Source organism: Eublepharis macularius, chromosome 12 (assembly GCF_028583425.1).
Source record: "Eublepharis macularius isolate TG4126 chromosome 12, MPM_Emac_v1.0, whole genome shotgun sequence".
NCBI lineage: Eukaryota > Metazoa > Chordata > Lepidosauria > Squamata > Eublepharidae > Eublepharis > Eublepharis macularius.
Window position 1 is genome coordinate 58208805 of NC_072801.1, and position 21573 is coordinate 58230377.

Sequence of the window (21573 nt, forward strand, 5' to 3'; positions counted from 1 at the left end):
AGAAACAAAACGTTGGCAATGTCATGGAGGGAGAGAGTAAAGTCCCTCTGCAGAAGACTGGAGGACAATAGGGAGGGTGGTGCTGTGGATGCAGAGGAAAACCTTGCGTGCATCTTCTGCGGGAAAAATAACAACATTTTTGTGCATGCGTCCTCGGGCTTATTTACTGCTGCAAGTTGAAGTAACTAAACAGCTCAACATGTGTTACCCTAAAATAGATATTCTAATCTGGTACAGAGTCTTGATCTCAGACCTCCCAGACAACAGAAGAATCCCTACAAATCTGTTCCCCCACTCCCCGCCCCCCCACCGCCAAAGTTCTTATTGTCATTTACTGATTTAAGGCTGCATATAACAGTAATGTGGACAACACCCTGTTATGACCAGCAGGCCAGCAGCAACATGGCATTGCCAATAGGGACTTCTTTAGGTTAGGGAATACCCTCAAGTGTGCACAAAAAAAAAATCCCTTCAAAAATGTCCCGGCCTGGAGCTGGCAACCCTATATCCTTTTAGTGAACATGGGCACCACATCTCCTTCCTCTTTTGCACCCATGCGGAGATGAGCAACTAGGGTTGCCAACTCCAGGCTGGGAAATTCCTGGAGATTTGAGAGTGGAGCCTGGGTACAGTGGGCTTTGGGGAGGGGAGGGACCTCAGTGGGGTATAATACGATTGAGTCCAACCTCAAAAGCAGCCATTTTCTCCAGGGGAACTGATCTGTCATCTGGAGATGTTGTAATTCTGAGAGATCTCCAGGCGCCACCTGGAGTCTGGCAACCTGAGCAACAGCATGGTGACACAAGGTCACTCCAGCAGCGGAGGTGATTCTTCTGAAACTCTAACCTTTGGCTAGTTCCTCACTACACTACACCTCCTTGTGTCTCCTGTTGCTGACTCTCTGCTGTCGTTCCTGATTATGGTGTTAACTTGGGGAAGGTCATCATTCTATGTCCTTTTTTCCTGTCCCCTTCCCCCTCTATAATTACATAACTTCAGCACTTAGGGCCAGGGTTGGTGATAATAATAGCACTGGGTTGGAGGTGAAATCCCTCTTCCTGTGTTGTACTGCTCAGGTTGAGAGTTGCCCCCTCCCAAAGATTCCCTTGTAGAGAAGGAGGTTGATCCTTAATTCCTTGCTCTCAATCAAAGCTTGAAGGGCAATGATGGAAGCAGTGGAAACCACAGTGCCAAATTTTGGCCTAGCAGAATATGGCAGGGAGCGACAGGAGGACACTGGATCTAGGAGTCCCAGAATTTGAGTCCACTGGCACCACAGAGACCAACTAGATTTTCAGGATATAAGCTTGTGAGAGTCAGAGCTCTCTTCTTTAGACGCCCTTCCTCAGACACCTGGATTCCCATATTCCCTCTGGATTTTCTAGCTGCTCTGGTGTGTCCTTAATATAGCATTGGGTTCAGATGCTGGCTGAGACTGCAGGATCCAGCTCTCCTGACATCTTGGGAACCTTTGGCCTCGCTTCGTAGATACCATGGTAACCAGGTGAGTTCTTCCATCTTCCCATTGGTTGCTAGGAGCTGGTGTAGAACCAGAGAGAGAGAGCGCGCAGGAAAGAGAGAGAGAGGCTGGTGCAGGGATGAAGGGCGATGGGGTTTAGGGAAGCTGGGGAAGTGGGACATGGGGACAGTAGGGCAGGAGATAATTTGTGTCGCTGGAGGGTTGCTGATGGGAATTAATGATCTGCATAGGGGGAGAGGGCATTGGGAGGTAGGGGAACAGTTAAGCGCAATAAGCCAAAGAGCAGGAAAAGGGTCAAGAAGGTGGGAGTGTTAAAGAATCTTTTGACTCATCTTTTGCCTCCTTAAAGGCCCACCCCCCCGCCCCCAGGTCATGCAGTCCTCCTCACGCCGGGGCCGCCCTTCCACGGCAGGGCCGAGTGGTGCTGGTCAAGATACCGTTTCGAGCAGCGCTTCCATCTCTGGTGACCTTCGGCTGCTTCACACAATGTAGGTAACAAAGGCACGGGGGCAAAGGATATGATATACCCCTCCCCCATTCCCAACAGTCCACTGAGGCCACGTCCATGTTTTGTTCTACAGAGACTGTGGAGATCAGTTGCTTTGTTGCCAGTTCAATAATGATGGGACGAGGGTTGCTGCAGGCTTGCGCGCTGGTACTATTAAGGTCAGTGTGGTGGGCAGTGTGCCCACCCTTCCCCACAAAATGCACAATTCCAGGGGCTTTGTAATCCACACGAGGCCTTTTTCATCATACCACAATCCACGTACCATCCTGCAAAATCTCTGCGCCCTGATAGACCAAACCGCAGTTCTTATGTATGAATGTTTGTTTAGGCTTTTAGCCAAACCAGTTTCCTTCTCAGCCTCACCTCCTTTGCAGGCCACTATGCTTTCCTCCTTTGGTACCATCAGCAAGGGAGAGCACCCACAAGATGGCACCAGGAATACACATTGGAACATTAACTTCTCATGGCATCTTTTGTTGAGGCACAAGCACTTGGAGTGGAAAATACATGTTGCAAAGTACCCCGGGATATTCAAGTGCAGGATTTTATGTTTGGTCCTCAATTCAAGTGCAGGCTCTCTCTTGGCACACCTGCATGCCACTTTCACTGGAGCTCCTTTTGTGCGATTACATTTGCAAGTGAGCTGGGAGAGCAGTGTGTCAATTCAGCTCTGTTTTCACAAAGAGAACTCTTGGAGAGCAAGCAGAGAACAAGCATGATAGGCTCCTCCTGACTTGCCAATTTGCGTTTCTTTAAGGTGTGAGACAGTGTCAAGATCTGAATGGATGTGGGAGGTGGGGGGAACTGGGAATTTGGCAGGTATAAACAGAGAATTTCTTTATCAAAGATTAACTACAGGGGTGGCAAAGAAAGGCATAGCCAGAGCCATTTCTTTAAAGAAATGTAATGCTACAGTTTGCATCAGTTTCAAAACACATTTGCTGATTCCGCACTCGTTGGATAATGCACTTCCAATCCTCTTTAGAGACCATTTGGAACTGAATTTTTCATGTGTGAAACAAAAAATCCACTTCTAAACGATTGCTAAAGTGCATTATCCAACGTGTGCGGAATTGCCCACTGTTATCAGAAAGGGAAAATGGAAAACACTAGTGCCTCACAATAAATTTAAAAAGAATAGCAAGGGAGCCTTGCTATTATGGTGTGATATTGAACACATGAATGTACTCATGTGGAGCAAATTGAAGTGTGACTGTGTGAGTGCATGGGAAGCTGGAGAGGGACATGTGAAATGAGGTTCACTTGAGCATCCCTAGGTACTTCGTAACGTGTATTTCCACTCTCATTCATTCATTCATTCATTTATTCATTCATTTGCATCAATGTCCTGCTTTTCTCCCACCATGCAGTTCAGTGTAAGGTGCCTGGAGGTCTCTCTCCAGAACTAGATCTGCTTTTTTTCATCAAGGTGGCAAAGTGTCTTCCAACCCTGCCAAAGGCGTAGAGATTTTTGGCAACTGGAGAGCTCCAGTTTGAGTTTTAAAGTGTTTTCCGTGGGATTTTCCTCTGTGGCCGTTCATTGATACTACCTGTATATGTGCTGTGGTGTTACAGTTCACACGATTGATTCTTGGGGGTTGCCCAGCCTTCTGAATTCCTGACAATGCTTCTCTTCTTTGCTCAAGGTTTATTCTGTCAGCGATGGGTCCCTGATTCATGTTCTCACTGATCACGATATTACCACTGCAGGGTTGCCTGTCACCTCCATGCGCTTTATGCCCCGTGGCCCGGCCCACAATGGAGATGTGCTGCTTTCCACCTGTGAGTGATGATTTCCCCTATGTTGACCTTGACATTTGCCCTTTCCCTCCTGAGAACCTGACAAGTTGGTCTGCCCTTTTTTCCTCTCTCTTTTGTGTCCCTTGATGAGCTCTCACTTATTTTTTGTTATTTCTTTTATTCTGAATTGAAGTTGAAACAACATTTGGCCACATTTTTAAAAAACTATTTCTGGCATTTTTTAATCCTGTGTTATCCCTTTTCTCTTTACTCTGTAGTCTGAACCTGGGAACAGTGCATGTCTGTCCAAATATACTTTTAAAACTGAATTTGGGAAGATACATTTTAAAAACTCAAATGTTAAGTCTTCTTGCTGGGGGTATAAAGCAGTAATACCAGAATATACATCTCTGGGCACAAAAGAAATGGCATAAAATGTGGTAATTGATACAGAGAATCTGTTTTCATTTAAAACCGAATGCATTTTAAGCTGACCCTTATGTGAGCGAAGATATGAAAGTTTAAGCCAGTACACAGTGAAATTTCAGAAGCCAGAGATGTAACTGAGTAAGATGTTACACTGGTGGTCAATGTAGATAATCTATTCAAGTTTCCTTGCTCAGGGGTTTTTGTGCAGAATTTTAATTTATGTATGTGACTGTACAATCCTTATGGTTGAATCCATCAGTGTGCATCCATGAATGGAGCGATTTCCACCTGTGGAGCACAACTTCTTCACCACCACCCCACTGCAGTCTGCAACTTCAAATGTTCCCTCCCCATAAATTGTTCTGGATGCAGTAATGTAAGGAGGGGCATTTTGGGCTGCAGCAGCAGAGGAAAGCAAAAAAGCCACAACACAGATGTGGAAATCGTTCCATCCATGGCAAAACTTCAGCTGAAACATTAAACATTATGGCCACATCTAATATTTTCCACTTTCAGGAACATCTGGAATTGTCAATGTTCTGGGGATGGGAGGGAATGCAAACAGAATTTGAATTTTTGCAATTAAATTCAAGTTAAGAAAAATGTGCTTTGTTAAGAATCCCCTCTGCCTCTTGCCCTTCAAATTTGTTTTAGAGCCACACTGGACAGTGTAGTAAGTACTGACTCCTCTCCCACTCACAGATTCTGGTGGGTTGGTAAAGTTGTGGCACGTGCCTTCCCACACCTGCGTGCGCACTATGAAGGAGAACCGCCAGACGATGATTGCCTGCTTCAACCCCTCTGGGTCCAAGTTCATCACAGGTGGAGCTGGACCTGGGATTTACATATACGATGCTCAGACGTGGGATAATTTGGGAATTTTTCAATCAAGGTAAGCTGGGGCTCCTAGGCAATGGGCCAGAGCACATTGTGCGCTGAATTTAGAAACGGGTGCATCATTGCTTCCTTGTCTACTACCAGTGGATACAGGAGTGGTTTTAGTCATTCTGGGGCTTTGGGCAAAACTCTAGGATGGGGCTCCAGAATCATAGGGCTCTCACTGCCTCCTGCCCCACCAGGTCCAATCAAGGGACAGCAAGTGGCTGCCTGAACCCCAGACTGGGCGGGCACAAGTGGCTGTTGCTGCGAGTGGGCAGCCAAGTCCTGGACAGGGTGGGTGTGAGGGGCCTGCTCCCCCCTTCAGTTGGGAAATGTACAGTCAGGGCCACCCACAGCATTTGGCCCAGGGCAGCTGCCCTATTGCCTATCAGCTAAGGTCACTCCTAAGCAGGTGATGACATTTCTGTTTTGTCTGGCATTCTCTCACTGCTGTCCTGGATCTTCTTTCCCATTCATGTGTCTATATGTTTTGTTTTAAATGTCTCTCACACAACAGACAGATTTTTAAATTTAAAATTTTAATTTTAACATTTTTAATGTTATTGTTGTTTGCCACCTTGGGACCCTAAGTTGGGTGAAGCAGCTTGAAAGTGTTTTAAAAGGAATAAATGAAATAACGACTGGCTGTTGGTTTTCTAAGCTGCAACACCCTTCTTCCTCCAGTGATAACCCAAATGCGGTGGATGGGCACTGGTCCCGGGTTTACGCCCTGACCTTCTTCCCAGAAAATGATGAGCGTTTTGTCTCTGGAGGATGGGACAACACAGTACAGGTGATGCGGGTAGCATCTGTGACATGGAAAGTTGGGGCTAAGATTGAAGGATTTGGTAGTGGGGTGCAAAATTGGCCTATGCTGTTATATGGGACACAATGGGAATTTGCAGAAGGGGGGGGACTAGAAAAGCCCCCCCCACACACCGCCACACACTGTTGCCATTGTCAGAGCAGAAAAACATGTTAGTCCTGTGATAATTTAAATGACTTTATTACTGTTATGGACTGCAGCTAATGGGAGACCAGCAGAGGAGATAGGGGCTTTTGAACCCCTTCTCCTACTATGTAATTTCCCCCTGAAAACCACCACCACCTCTGGAAATTACAGCCCCTGCAATTGCAGGCTGTAAAAAGAGGGGGAAAACATTAAAATGGTTGCAGAAGCATACATTATGTGTACTTCGGCCCTGAGTTTATACAGGGCACCCAGCAATGCATGAGAGAATTCTCCATCTGCAGATCTCACTTCTTCCAATTATTTACTTATTAACTCAATTTATAGTCTGCCTTTCTCACTGAGACTCAAGGCAGATAAGGGATCCCATTGCCGTTGCCTAGTCTAAGACCACTCAAAACTCTGAAAACTTGTTTGCCAATTATAGACACACTTATGGAGCTGCTTTATACAATCACTGTTCAATCAGTTCTGGCTAGCAGTAATTTTTCAGGTCCCAGGCAGAGAACACTCTTTCCCAACCCTTGGAAACTTGAGATTCTTTATCTAGAGATGCCAGAAGGGTTGCCATCTCTGAATTTGGAAATTCCTGAGATTTGGGGGTGGATCTGGGAGGACAGGGTTTAGGGAGGGGGGGGGTACCTCAGAGGGGTATAATGCCATACAGCCTACCTTCCAAAGCAGCTATTTTCTTGGAAGGAACTGATATCTGTTGTCTGGAGATCAGTTGTAATTCTGGGAGATCTCCAGGCTCCACCTGAAGTTTGGCAACCCTAGATACCAGAGATTGGGCAGAGACCTTCTACATCAGTGACAGGCAACACTTAGCATGTGTGCCAAAGAGCAGCATGCCAGACCATTTTGATCAGTATGTAAGAGTGGTTCTCCAACCAAGCCAAATAAAGCACCAGTAGTGCTACAAGGGCCAATGTGTGGGAGAAGATGATAGGCACAACTTATGCCCATTGATTCCTAAACCCACACAACCAGCCAAGTCAAAACAAGCCCGAGGCTCTGCTGCATCCCTGGAGCTCAGCTCGCTCTGCCTAAAACCCTAATGTCTCCCCCACCCTTTTGGCCCAACAAACCAAGATCTACACAGGTAGAAGCTGCCTCCCCACTCTCCGATCTTCTAAAGAACTTTGCTCACCTCTGGCTCTACATGCAGACCATATGAAAACTAGGCAAGGGAGCTTTATCAGGGGAGAGCTGAAGGCTTTGAGCTACATCTAATCTCACTTCTCTGGCTTCTGTCCCCCCAGTTCTGGAACACACAGCTACCACATTCCCAACGGTATGCCTGCAGCTCCTCCCTCCCTACATTCCCCTTTTGCTTTGCCTCCCCCCACACCATTCTGTCTTCCTTTCTACTCTTTTTTATTGTCATCTGCCCCTCATAATCCTCCCCCCCCACCTACCTGCTTCCTCTCACCTCCTCCCTACACTTGCCTCGCAGGCGTCTCTCGGGGCCCCACATCTGTGGTGATGCGGTGTCTATTGACAAAACTGGAACCCAGATCCTGACAGGTTCGTGGAGGAGGAACAACACTTTACAGGTGAGAGCAGGGAGGGGGAGATGCCTCCAGCATGCCAAGCTGGGGGGGGGGACTTTAAGGATGTTTTGGAAAAGGAAGGAAAAAGGGGCAGAGAGCCAGGTCTCTAAGAGGCAGGGCTTTTTTTTCAGCAGGAACGCGGTGGAATGGAGTTCTGGAACCTCTTGAAAATGGTCACATGGCTGGTGCCCCCACCCCCTGATCTCCAGACAAGAGGGGAGTTTAGATTGCCCTCTGCGCCACTCAGCAGTGCGGAGGGCAATCTAAACTCCCCTCTGTCTGGAGATCAGGGGGCGGGGCCATCAGCCATGTGACCATGTTCTCTGAGGGCAACCCACCAAGTTCCACCGGTTTTGGAGAGAGTCCAAAGGTAATGTTAGATACTTCCCAAGAGTTGAAAGGGTCCAGTGCCAATGGATAAGAGAGCACCAGTGTCTCTGACAAATCACACTACAGCGTGGCTCCTCTGGGAGTACAGGGCTCGAGATGAAAGCCAACATGGTGTAGTGGTCATACTATCAGACTAGCTTCTGGAAGATCCAGGTTTGAATCCCCACTCTGCCACAGAAATTTCCCTTCTCTATTTTATCCCCACGAAAACCTTCCTGTGATGTAGATTATGCTGAGGGAGAGAGAAAGCATGACAGGCTCAAGACTATAGTGACTTCAGCCAGTCTGTCTGTCTGTCTGGGCTTAGTCTATATCACAGGAAGATTTTCGCAAGAATAAAACGGAGGATGGAAGAATGAATTTGTAAGCTGCTTTGGGTCTGACTCCCCATTGGGCAGGAAAGCAAACTGTCGTGTTGACCTTGGCATCTCTAACGCTCAAGCTTAACGAGAGGTGGTTTCATGTACATTCCTAAAACATTTTGGGGGAAATGTGTTTACATGTGCATGTTTGAAATCCAAAACCTATTGATACTGTAAATAAGTAAGAACACTTTTTCTCCTCTAACTCAGATCTGGGATGCTGAAAGTGGCAACAAGCTCTTGGATGTCCCAGAAGACTTCCGGGGTCACTCGCAGGTTGAAGACCCTCTTTCTGACCTCCCTCCTGTGCTTTCACTCTTTCCTGAACCAAACGTCTGCCCTTTCTGCCGTGACTCCTTCTCCTCACAGAGAGAGAAGAGTCATGAAATGTTCAGAATGCCTAGACAGTCCCGAAGCTGTTACCTCCTGTCAGATTCCCCCTCCTTGAAAGAAACTATGGTCACTTCTGTAGCTTCTCTCCACCAGCCTGTGGCTTAACTCATTACTTGAGCCACAGCAGTTGTCAGTGGGAAGCCGTTCCTTCTTCACAATATGGGGTGATGGGATTCAATGTTCTCTTCTTGGCGGTTCTCATCCACCTCCATGACTCTCCTTTCCCCCAGATTTACACCTGCCACTTCTTTGGCAACGACCACATTGTAGCTGGAGGGAGTCGGAACAACATATGTCGGCTCATTGACAAAAGAATCCTCATGGTATGGTTGCTTAACAGGGGATAACTTGTAAAGATCAACACAGCCTCCATGTTCAGAGGCAATACCAGATGCTGGCACCAAAGACTGTGGGCCTTCCTGCCCTGCATGTGAATTTCCTGCTAGTAAACATCTACTTGGCCACTGTTGGAAACAGAGCGCTGGAAGAGATGGACCTTTGGTCAAATCCAGCAGGGCTTTCCTTAGGTTCTTTTTTTTAATTATAGGTTGTAGAAGTGGTTTTTAAGCTGTAGATTTGGGAAGTTGGGGTGGGGATTTTGAAGTTTCTGCCTCCATTGACATGTTGTTTTCTTTCTCTTCCCTGCTAGAGCACAGGAGTACTGAATGACTTGCCTGGGGGTGTCTACAGTACCCACATCAGTGCTCGCGGAGTCCTCAGCGCCACTTCCAACAACTTCATTTATCTCGCGCAGACTCCAGTTAGACCTTGAGCCCTCCCTCTGGTCAGTTCGATGTGGGAATCTTGCTACTGCCAAGAGAGATGCCACCAACCCCTTCCGATCGTGTTTCACTTCCAAGGATTCTCACCAGCCAGCCGTGGTTTTCAAGCAACCTCAGTCGAGCATTCTCCATGCTTTCCCACCACGCTCTGCTGCTTAAGGTCATTGCTGGTGTACCTGCTGTCCTCTCATAATGCTTTGCTTCTACACTTCCGTATCATGGTTTGCCACTAGAGATTCACGACAGACTCAGTGTGGCCAGTCTCAGCATGCTCTGCTGATGTATCTTCTCATCACGCTCTTTGGCTTTCAATGCTGGTCATCTTCCCATCATGCTTTGCTTGCTTGTGCAGATGCCTCTCATTTGGATCGGATGCCAACAGTGACTGTTTCAGCATTCTGCGTTTCCATGAACTGTGGACTCCCATTAATCTCTGCTGCAGGAAACTGTGGCCAACCTCATCTCCCTCAGGCTTCACTTACCTCCCCTTCCCATCATCTTTTGCTGCAGATATAGCCAGCCCCATCATGTTCTAGCTGCAGACCTCCATTTGCATCGCCTGTTGCTTTTGCACACTGTCTACCAACCTGGCTGAGGCTGTTTCCAGACCCTCTGGGCTTTGAAACCTTTCCAATAAGCCCCTTTTGCTGAGATCACGATGACATCTTAACACGAATGGCTAGTCCCATAATCTTCTGAAGCCAGACTTGCTTTCCAATCAAATGTTTGGAAGAGTAGACCTTGGTATTTCTTCATGAATTTGCAATCCCTGCCTGGGGGTTAAGGTGGCAAATACTTCTCTCTCTCTTTCTCTCCATCCCAGCTTGGCTGCCCTAATAACCTGCATTGGTGCCAAATTAAACCATCTTGGCTGGACCTGCATGTGTGTCCAGGACTCCTGGGTTCTTTGGGAGAGGAATGGGATTTGACCACATGGGAGCTATGGTTTCTGGGTTCCCTAAAAGGGTCCAATATTTAGTTCCCAAAGTTTGTTTTTCTCTAGTGACAGGGCTCAACATGAAATGTGTGAAGCAATAAAAAAGAAGAGAGCACCTCTGGGATTGTGCAGAGTACATTTCCCTCACCACTGAATAATTGCAGCTGTCTTCCACACCTTTGCACTTAATGGTAAAGCCTCTCAAGGCAAGAGGGCACATTTCCTAATGGCACAAGCTTGGGCAGTTTTTGAAATTTCCCTCCTGTAACTAATAAGACAAAACACACACAAGAATTGTAAAGACGGCTTCAGTTTATTCTACAAAGAGTAGATTTCAGCATTTTGCAATTCCTCCACAGGGGGTCAGAGATGCTATGTAACAAGAAAGGTCTCTCAGACAGGTTTCTGTCCCCAAGCAAGATCATAGAGATTACCAGCTGCAGCCACCATCCTGTCTCGGTATTCAAGCTTCTGGTGGTTTCCCTCTGGGACTCCTCTGAATCCATGAGCGAGACCCCAGCAGCTTGCTGCAATCACCCCAGTGGAGTCACTGTCTCCTGTGAGATGGAGGACCAAGAAACAGAGACAGAAAAAAGCAGAGAGAAAAGCCTGAGATGCAGCCAGCTCTGGGGAGGGGTAATTATTTATACAAAGATCCCATGAGGTGTGTTTCCTCCGTGACTCACCACCATGGAACATGGCACGGCTGCACAGCTCCGCCCAGCTATCCCCTGCGCCTAGCAGAGCATCATAGGCAATCATGGGGGCATCGTGACCGCTCCGCCCAGCCCAGCCATCCAAGCTGAAAGTTTTGTAGATGACATCTCGTTCAGCAGGACCATAGGCAGAAGGAAAACGGGCAGGACCCTGACCACTAGCAAGGCCCCGCTCTGAGAGGTACCTAAAAGGGGAGATCGGAGGTGCAGGGAGATATTAATTGAAAAACCTTTCCATATACTTGAACCTTAAAACCATTGATACCTCCTTGCTCTTTATTATGTTTTAAAATCCATCTGTTACTTTCTATGATGGGCATGCTTTCCTTTTATCCTTACAACAACTCTGTGAGGTAAGTTGAGAGATAATAACTGCTGTAAACTCAGTAGGGATTTGAATCTTGGTCCTCCTAGTCATTCAGTCCACATTGACTCTCAAGCACCCAAAATGCTCCTAACATTGCAGCCTTCACTCTTTAACAGCTATTGCCCATACATCAGCACTAAGCAGGAGGCTTTTCTCTTTTCAAATTCAAACTGAAATGCTGCATTTTTGCAAACAGGGGCACTGTAAAAAAGTATTTCTTTGGGGTATTTTTAAAGCAATCAAGTGGCCAAATCAAACTCTTCAACTTTTTTTTTTTGTTAAAAGTTCTAATTCAGTTCTCTCCATAAAAAGAGAATAACAATTTGAATTATGAGAAGAGTTCTTTTTATAAATCTAAATTAGGAGAAAGTACTTGATTTTTTTTCTTAGACTGATTCCAACTGATTTTTTATATATATTCAGTTACAGTATCAATAGACTGCCTTTCAGCAGAGATGTGTTCACAAAGGAAGTTGTATAATTATGTTTACTGCAACTTTACAACTGTTATCCACAAACACATTAATAATCAAGTTTCTAGCTCTCCTGATGAAGAAGGGCAATTTTAAAATACTTGGAGCTTTAAAACTGTATTGTCCTAACAAGCTTCATCTCCCTTCTCCTCCCCCAAATAAGTCTCTCCTCAAAGTACTTACCATTCCCATTTCTCCTGGAAATAAGCCCAAGACCCCACATTTAAGTCACTGTCAGCTGCAGTACTCTGGATGTACTCTAAGGCGAGGGGCAGCGTCTTGAGCAACCCTAATCCCCAGCGTTCAAGAGGAAGGCCCTGGACAGCATAAGCAGTAAAAAGGGCAGAAGCCAGGGCCCCCAGATAGCCTGCAACAGAGGAATAGCTAAGTGGGCTTTTTGATGTACATGTTTATTTTTCAAAAATTATATTTCTATTTTTTCACTAAAGGCATCTTACAAGCCCATTAACATACAGTATCCAAGGCAGCAGGAGCAGCAACCTTTATTGGCATTACATCCATATTAATGACAAAAACACTCCACACAATCAAAACTCAATCTACAAATATATAACTCGCCTCATAGATGCCACATACAAAAATTTAGCTACAGTTTCGATCACTTTTTGGTTCCAAATAGCTAATAGGAAAATAATTTTACATTTATCAGATTTCCCTATTTGCCGTCTCAGCAATGGATCAATAAGTGTGGGCATGTATCACAATAATAAGTACAATACTAGAAAACATATTCCAGAGTTTCGATGTCTCGCTGAGCACGAGGTAACCTGTTAGCATATGGTGTTTTGTGAGATTTCCCATAAAGTATTGCAAAAGGTAACATATTAAACCAAGCTAACGAATAATCTCTGTGGTAATGTGGGGCCATTAAACACTCCAAACCCAGGGGTGAAATACAAATCCAATTATTAGCAACCGTTCAAAACCATTAAAAGTTAATTTACTGCTCAAAACTTTGGGAGAATGATGGCACCCAGTGAATCTCTCTTAGGAGGGAATTCCAAAGCCATGGAACCTCAAGTGAAAAGGCTCTCTCTCCAGTCTCCACTCACCTAACTTCTGGCACAGAAAGGCTGCAAAAGGAGACCTTAACTCTCAGGTAGGTTCATTCAGCTTTAGGAGGGCTTGGAATGATGGATGTTGCATTTTAAAGAGCAATGTGGGCAATTCAAAAGAAACTGCATATTCAGTACAGGTATAGGGTTGGATCCAACCAGCTTTTTCACTAGTGAAAATGGGAGGAGGACAGTCCCTGTCAGATATGTCTGCCAACATATCTGCCATGAATGTATTCTGTGTTTTGTACTGATCCTCTGAGGGTATGTGAAGTATACCAGGGATGCTAAGCGGGCAGCTTATCTTGCAAGTGTTTACTTTCGCTTTTGCAGCTGAGTGGAGTATGTGTCCTTGAATGCTGGCTGAAGCCGGCTAAAGATGTACCATCCTTTGGAACTGAGATGATTTTATTATTTTCTCTGTCTAGCCTAACCCCTCTCCCCACCCCCCACCGGCTCTTTTGCACCAGAACTCTAATGGTCCCTGTCTCGAGGGAGGGAATCTTCCCTATAACTAACACTACCATCCCCATTTACGTCACTTCTGCCAATACTACGGTCTGAGCACCTTGAATCTGATGGATCTCTAATAAAGTTACTTTAACTCATACACCTGAGTGTTTGCAGCAGAGAACTTGGGGATCTAATTGCCAAGGACAGTCCCCTTTGACAATCCAAAAAGGTATTCTTAAAATCAGGACCAGCACAGGAGAAAAACCATGTACGAGGAGGAATGTAATAAGGAGAATAACTGGGTAGCATGGAAAAGCTGACTGGATCCAACCCCTTACTTCTCTGTGTGAACTCTAAAAAACCCAATTCTGCAAATTTTCTGTGTCATTCAGTTTAAATAGGGGAGAACCAGCTGTGGGAGGCATCTATTTCACAGTGTCCTTGACATCACCAAAATACATCTCCTCCAATCTCCAGAGCAGTTCTGTGACTGTTTAATGTGCATATATATATAAATTACCATTCTTTTATTTAAGAAGGTAGATAGGTCACCTGAAGGGAAAGGCAAGACAGATGACTACTGAACAAACATTTGACTTGTTGGTACGTGTGAAACGCAAGTTGAAAATCTGGAATCATACTACAGGTGAAGGACCCAGTATGGCCACCGATAGAACATCACATCTGTGTTCATCCTCAAATCTTCCCAGTCTGTCCAACACAAGCCACAGTGTATACTAGCTTTCCAGTCCTCGACAACCCCCTCTCCCAATCTCAGCATTGCCTTTACTGTTTCACCCAAGTTCCCAGAATGCATCCCATTATGGGTCTGCTACCCCACAATACCCCATTACCTGTGGGGTGGTGATGTGTCATTCTTCCACTTTCTACACTGACTTGAACCAAAGTGGTCAGATCTGAAGGATGTGGATACCTGGGAGAGATTTAGCCACGAGTCAGTATGGAGTTATTTCTGGTCGGTAGCCTTTCTTGACCCCATTGCACACACCACATTACCTAAGCCCAATGCACATGGACCTCATAGCAGCACCACAACCTGTTGCACTGGGGTTGAAGGGAATACGATATCCCCCTGGCTCCTCTGGTCGCAACTGGGAAGTTCCTATGAACAGAAGAGGACACGTGTGTTGAGAAATCTAAAGGCCAAAAGATACGCGACATCTGGCCATACACTGTTTGTCCCCATTTTTTTTTTAAACAAAATTAAGCTATGGAAGAAGTAAAACACTTGCTGGCAGAACTAGAGGGGATTCTTCACCCTTTATTCTCTGGTAGTTTTTGGCTAAAACGTCTGCTAAAATATTACTCCCCACTTAATTTTCCCCATGATGGAAAGACATTACCTCTTTTACTCCAGGGTAAGGATGAGGAAGCAGCTTGTGGGTGATTTTTTTAGTGGAAAAAAACAGTGGAGGAGGAGTAATTAAGCACCTCTCCATGTAGATTTTCCATTTTACAACACAATTTCTGCAGATGCATTTTGTAAAAGGAAAAAAGAAGTCAGGAGCAAACTGCAGGCAACTGATAGTTGCATGTAGTTTGGCCTTCAGCGTAGGGCTGGTGTGAATGTCAGCAGGAAATCCCTGCTTCAAATTTCCCCTCAGCCACAAACTTGCTAGGCAGCCTTAGCCCCAAATAACACACACACATCCTGCAATAGAGAGTTCGTAAGAAAAAACACTGTGAAAATTGCTGCAACGTGATGTTTTTTGAATACTTAGGGAAAGGGCTAGATAAATATTTGTTCATGAGTTAAACAGGAGGCAGGGGGAAAGCCTTGTCCTTCAGGTGGGGGTGGATGGGGACTACCACAATTTTACTGAACTCCAAGCTGATAATCAAATTAGCAGCCATTCCATAGTTCCAAGTATTTGAGCAAAACAGGGAATGATAAAAAAGAAGGGATAAGACGTGAAAAAATGAAGCAAAAATCTCATAGTGGGTGGGGGTGAGGGTGGGGGAAGGAAAATAACCCCTTTCAGATTCCAGAAGCTTGCACTAATGTATTAGAATAAAGATTTCAGTAAAATCCTTCATGACTTCAAAAAAAACAGGTCCGAGCATCAAAAAATTATTTTTCTAGATAACTGGATTTTGGTAACTTGCACTAGGAAGTTGTGTACTTTACCCAGAATGCTTGTGGGTCCTGGCTTCCTGCCGTCCATGTCCTTCATGGCTTCAACATAACGGCTAGCCAGTTCCTGGAGCAGAGGCTCCCCATTTTTCCCTGAAGAGAAACATAAATAAAAATGGCTTCATCTTAAAACCTGTTATTTCCACACAAAACCCTCAAATAATCTTTTTATGCTGTCTTGTTTATGGAAACCTTCATGATAGCCATGCCTGGTGGCTATCTTGAAGGCATTTCCTCATCACTTCATCCACACAGAGTCAACAGGCCCCAGATTTTGCACAAAATATATCATAATCTGCCATTTCTGTGCTTTGTTCCTCATTTCTCACCCAAGGCAAGTTCTTCAAGCTGCCCATTAATGACCAGCTACCATATTGTTTTATTATTTCTTTCTTTCTTTATTATTATTACAGCACTTGGCCAGTACGTTAACCATAAAATTTAAGTGCACAATTGTTTTATTATTTGTTTATTATATCCAGGACTTTTTTTCTGGGAAAAGAGGTAGTGGAACTCAGGACTGCACAATGATGTCACTTTGGGTCAGCTGGAACAAAGGGGGAGTTTTTTAAAGTTTAAATCGCCCTCAGTGAAAATGGTCACATGGCTGGTGGCCCCACCCCCTGATCTCCAGACAGAGGGGAGTTTAGATTGCCCTCCGCACTGTGGCGTGGAGGGCAATCTAAACTCCCCCCTGTCTGGAGATCAGGGGGCGGGGCCACCGGCCACGTGACCATTTTCAAGAGGTACCGGAACTCCATTCCACCATGTTCCCGCTGAAAAAAGCCCTGATTATATCCCATCTTTCTTGTCTCAAGAAACTCCAAGCGGTACACTGTAAAACACTTGTTAGGGAACAAACATCAATAAAAGATTTCCCAAGTGGCAACAATTACAACAGTTAAACAGTCAACTTCTGCAAAACACAGAACAATAACTAGAATCAATAGAGAACCATCCACTGCTAGGCATGGTTACATAGTTATTACAGCACCCTAATCCAACATCCATTCTTGGGTCTGCCCCTTAAGTCCTGCCAAGTAGACATGCACTGACAGTTTCAAGCTGAAACTTAAATTCTCAGGTGTGTGAATGAATTCAGGTTTAGACTGAGGCACACAAGTGGGCCTGCTGCAACCCCTGTGCCATTTTCCAAACCTGGAACAGTTCCAGGAAGCTGCTATTTGCTCCATTGGGTAACCTTCCATGTAACATCCCTGCATATGTCTAATCCCCTTTTCAAGCCACCTAGGCTAGTGCCATTTCTACATCCTGGAGCAGTGAGTTCCATACATGAGCGCCATCCCTTCTGGTATTTACTGGCATTCCAGACTTTCGCTCCAGTGTCCACAAGATGGTAGCCATGCCATTCACACCAGGAACACCTTGTCCTTTGCCAAGTTGAATAGCCCAATAATTTTAATTGCCTTTCTAGATTCCTCTTTGGTCTTTAGAAGATGTACATCACCCTCTAGCCTATACCTCCTGCATCTACAACTAACCCACATAGTGCTTGATCCAAGCCTAGGGCTAGCTCTGTTTCCTTCCATTACACAGAAACAGGGACATCACTTCTGTGTATGGTTACAGTGTCAGATTAGGAGCTAGATCCAGAGGAGTTAGCTGTGTTAGTCTGTAGTAGCAAAACAGAAAAGAGTCCAGTAGCACCTTTTAAGACTAACCAACTTTACTGTAGCATAAGCTTTTGAAAACCACAGTTCTCTTCGTCAGATGCATGACGAAGAGAACTGTGGTTGTCGAAAGCTTATGCTACAGTAAAGTTGGTTAGTCTTAAAAGTGCTACTGGACTCTTTTCTATTAGATGAGGAGCTGTGAGAGTTGGGTTTGCATCACCACTTAGTCATGAAGCTCACCAGGTGACCTTGGGCCATCACTCTCATCTCAGCCTGGCCTACTTCACAGGGTTGTTGAGAGGGGAGAAAGCAGCCCCAATCCAGGACAAAATGGGCCCCAAATGGCTGAGAGTCAGGTTGGTGGGGCCACCTGTCATGAGACTTCTGGGGAACTGCCGGAACTGCATTCCTGTGCGTTCCCCCTCAAAATGAGCCTTGGGAGAAACCATGTACATTGCTCTCAGCTTCTTGTAGAAAAGGTGAGATAAAAGTGCATAGGAAGGGTGGATGAACAGACAGATTCACCGATGTGGCTGGTGCCAGCAGATTTCTGTGAGAGAGAAGGGTCATTTGTTGAGGGAAAAGTCCAGACTCTAAGCCTCTCCTGCTACTCACCAGTGGCTAGAGCCTCAGCAGTTGCAAGGTGCAGCACAGTGTCATCACTGACAGGCCAGTCAGGGAGGGACACACAAATCTGGCCAAGTCCCCCCATTTCCTGGAGCTCCTGGTGGATCTGAGGCCCTGAGGTGCAGTATTCCCAGCGTTGGTTGCGATATCCGAGAGCATCCCCTGCTCCAGACAGCACCATGGCTGCACAATAGGCATCCTTGGAGGGAGCTTGGGGACTGCAGTGGGAAAGTACATACAGCGTTGTGTAAAAGGTATAGTATTTTTTGTCAAGGAAAGGTAAATTGCACAGATTAAGCTCATTAATATAATCGCATCTATATTCTTTGAGAACTGGACTAGGATCTGAGAGTCCCAGGTTCGAATCCCCACTACATCATAGAAGCTTGCTGGGTGACTTAAGGTCAATCACTGTCTCTCTCTCGGCCTAACCCACCTCACAAGGTTGTTGTGCAGATAAAAGGGAGGAGGGAAGAACACTGTTTATAAAGTGTTTTGGGTGCCCATTGGGCAAAAAAGCAGGATATAAATATTTAAATAAAATAAACACCAGACAGAGGGAGAGGAGCCACACAGCATACTAAAAGCCTGCCCCTTGACCACATGAAGGTTTGATTAGCTAATAAGCGCCAACAATGTTACCGTAACTGTATGAGAACCGTTTTTGCTTGGGAAAAGAAATGGACTTTCCCCACCAATGCAATGTAGTATTTAGAAAGCTTGGAAACTTTGATTCCCCCCCTCCCCACCATGTAACCACTCGAGTGTGCATGGCAAATAAGTAACAGTTAAATACATGAAAATGATAAGGTCTTGGGGAGAGGTTTGAGATTTATGGACACATTTTTGTAATTTGTTAGGTTCAATAACCTAAGTATGTAGGTCATAATTTCAACTAGAGCTGCTCCAAGCTCGCCTATAGGACAGGCTGAAAATCTCTGAATAGCACCAGTCATTTTCTCTCAGGTTGTTGTGAGGATAAAAGACACAAACATCACATAGACTGCCATGAGATAATGCTGTTAATAAGCATCCTTCTCAGGACTGAGAAGTCCTGTTTTATTCAATGAGGTTTACTTGCAAAAACGTGGTCTTAGGATTGCTGCCACAGTGCTTCAAAAATATCACTTCCAAAGCTACTCACTGCCTAAAAATATAGTCATCCCTTAAGCAGTTTACCCAGGCCTCTTTATGATAAGACAAGTAGTCTAACCTGTACCTCAAAAGCTGAGAGAGTGGTTGTGTGGAAAGCAGCAGCCAAGATAGGACTGAGCAAAAAAACCCACCTTATTTCTATAACTAAACACAAACATTTGTTACTAATATTTATTTATTTTATTTATTTATGTCATTTATAGTTTGCCTTTCTCACTGGGACTCAAGACGGATTACACAGTGTCAAATCAGTGCAATCAGTATCAAGGACATTTCCATAAACAATGTCATAGGGTAAATAAACATAGCATTAGCAAGGATCCAATACAGAGTTGAAGAAATGCTGAAACAGAACATAGTTCTAGGACTGACAGACAACATGAGGCAAAGGTAGTATATAGTACATATTTAAAGCGCAGGTAATATGTAAGGCAACATAGTGGTGAAGTCTATAGACCCTAGTTCATTAGCAAAGCAACTGAGACCCCCTCCCTACAATGCAGCCCTCCTGTCTGAGTAAAAAGCCTTTTTGCATCGTTTGCAGAAAGCCAGGAGAGTGGGGGCTCTCCTGACTTCCTCAGGCAGGCCATTCCACAGGGTAGGGGCCACCACAGAGAAAGCCCATGTACAGGCTGTTGATTTTACCTATGTGCAGGCTGGCACCTGAAGGAGACCCTGCTCAGATGAGCGAAGCCCCCATGCAGGAACAAAGGGAGGGAGGCAGTCCCATATGCTGGGCCAAGGCCTTGAAGAGCTTTGTAAGTGATAACCAATACCTTGAATTGAGCACGGGAAGTGATAGGTAGCCGATGGGAGTGATGTTCATGCTCCTGCTGGCTCCTGCTAATAATATTCCATAAGTCTCCACCTCCCCGCACCTGTTCAATCAGGACTCTTGTGCCTTTAACAACTCAAAGGATAGATAGAAATTCAACAGGTAACATTCTCCCCATCACTGCAATCTCTATGCTGGAGAACGCTACACCGTTTGAATTTCCACCTGTCACACAGCTGTTAAAAACCACAGGAGCCCTTCCAAGGTGGGAGGCGGGGGATGCATTTTTCTTTCCATCCCTCTTGTTTCTCTCCAGCCTATCCTAGGGTTGCTAATTTTAAAACAATTAGACTCCAGCGCCTTTAACTGTCCCTTGCCTTTTCTTGCCTAGAGACAAGCTTCTATTGAAGACCCCAGAGTAGACCAGGCCACTCTCCGCAAATGCACACTGTTGTCTGATATGCATTACGGTAATCACGCAAACGCAGAAAAGCTGCCGCATTTATGCAACGGGCTCCAGTAGAATCTATTGGCGCGTGTATTTGCTATATCATGGCTAAGGCTGAAAAGGCCGCAGAATATCTTCCCCGGGCATTTGGGACGGGGCTGGATGCGCAATTTTATGCACAGGGAGGAGTTTTTCCAAAGCAAGGGGGTTAGAATTGTGTCGTGGGATTTTTCAGTTATTATTTATTGCATGGTAAGGAGCAGCTTACGAGACTTCCATGGCGGTGCAGATCTGGTGGCCGAAGAGCGGCTGCGTGTTTTCTGCCCCGTCCCCTCCAGCCGCTTGCCCTCCCCTGGCACATGCCGCTCTCCCACCCCCTGCTGCTGCCTCAGCGATTTCTAGGGCAAATGACCGCCCAGCTGAAGCGCAGCCAAAGTCCGGGGTGGGGGGGTGGGGGCGCTTAAAGCGAAAGAGGGGAGATCTGGCGGAGGGGGGCGGGGCTTCCGTGGGGGCCCGATCAATGCGAAACGCGCAGTGTGAATCGGTGTTCCAACTGGAAACGTGGGCAGTGAACCAGTCGTGGAAGAACAATTGCATTTATTCGACAGACGTGTCGCTGCGATCACAGTTACTTTTTTGCAACACTTGGCTTTTATCTGGGCCTGCTATTTGGCTGGATCGCCATTTGGCGGCTCTTTTAGCACAGCAAGCCGAGCCAAGCCACCGCCCACCCCTGCCCTTACTTAAAGGTTACTGGCTGCACCGCTGCGGTCACTCTACTACAGCAGAATAGCCTCCATTCTAGGGTTGCCAACCTCCAGGAGGGACCTGGTGATCTCCAAATTGCAGAGATCCATTCCCCTGGAGAAAATGGCAGCTTTGGAGGGTGGACTCTATAGTATCCCATCTCTACTGAGATCCCTTCCCAAATCACTTCCTCCCCAGACTCCACCCCCTCCAGAAAATCTCCCAGAATTTTCTACCTCGGAGTTGGCAGTCCCACTACATCATGCTCAATGATTCCCTGCCTCAGTTCCCGAAATCCTCCGAGAGTACCGACCAGGGCAGTGCATGTTTCCCCCCTGTATTCTTCTTCCTCTATAGCAGTCATTCCCAACTGATTTGACATGTCCCTACAGGATGGTGGACCCACGTGTTGCTCTACAGTAATCACAAATCCAATCTCAACAGATCTTGGAAGCTAAGCAGGGTCTGCCTTTGTTAGTAATTGGATGGGAAGCCTCTAAAGAAGACCAGGGTTGCAGAGGCAG

At 45.8% G+C, this 21573-nt stretch overlaps 1 protein-coding gene across 2 annotated transcripts; it reads right to left on the reverse strand.

The window, feature by feature from the left end:
* Positions 1-10715: 10715 nt before the first annotated feature.
* Positions 10716-20914, reverse strand: LOC129338674 (ADP-ribosylhydrolase ARH1-like). 2 transcript variants are annotated; one of them, XM_054993076.1, is made up of 8 exons: positions 20571-20914; positions 17913-18142; positions 15658-15756; positions 14526-14631; positions 14363-14442; positions 12163-12346; positions 11110-11324; positions 10716-10980 (listed from the first exon to the last, which is right to left on the reverse strand). In XM_054993076.1, the coding sequence occupies exons 1-8, from the start codon at positions 20897-20899 to the stop codon at positions 10817-10819; spliced, it is 1407 nt and encodes a 468-aa protein (XP_054849051.1). In that variant the 5' UTR covers positions 20900-20914; the 3' UTR covers positions 10716-10816. The 2 variants fall into 2 exon arrangements, with proteins under 2 accessions (XP_054849051.1, XP_054849052.1); XM_054993077.1 differs by lacking the exon at positions 20571-20914 and adding an exon at positions 18841-18902.
* Between the last annotated feature and the right edge of the window lie 659 nt (positions 20915-21573).

Coding starts and splice junctions, on each gene's coding strand:
- LOC129338674 (XM_054993076.1), bottom strand. CDS start 20,899: ATGCAATTGTTCTTCCACGACTGGTTCACTGCCCACGTTTCCAGTTGG. Junction 14,632..15,657: donor AGGACCCACAAGCATTCTGG/GTAAAGTACACA, acceptor TTCTGTTCATAG/GAACTTCCCAGTTGCGACCA. Junction 12,347..14,362: donor GACACATCACCACCCCACAG/GTAATGGGGTAT, acceptor CCTCTGTTGCAG/GCTATCTGGGGGCCCTGGCT.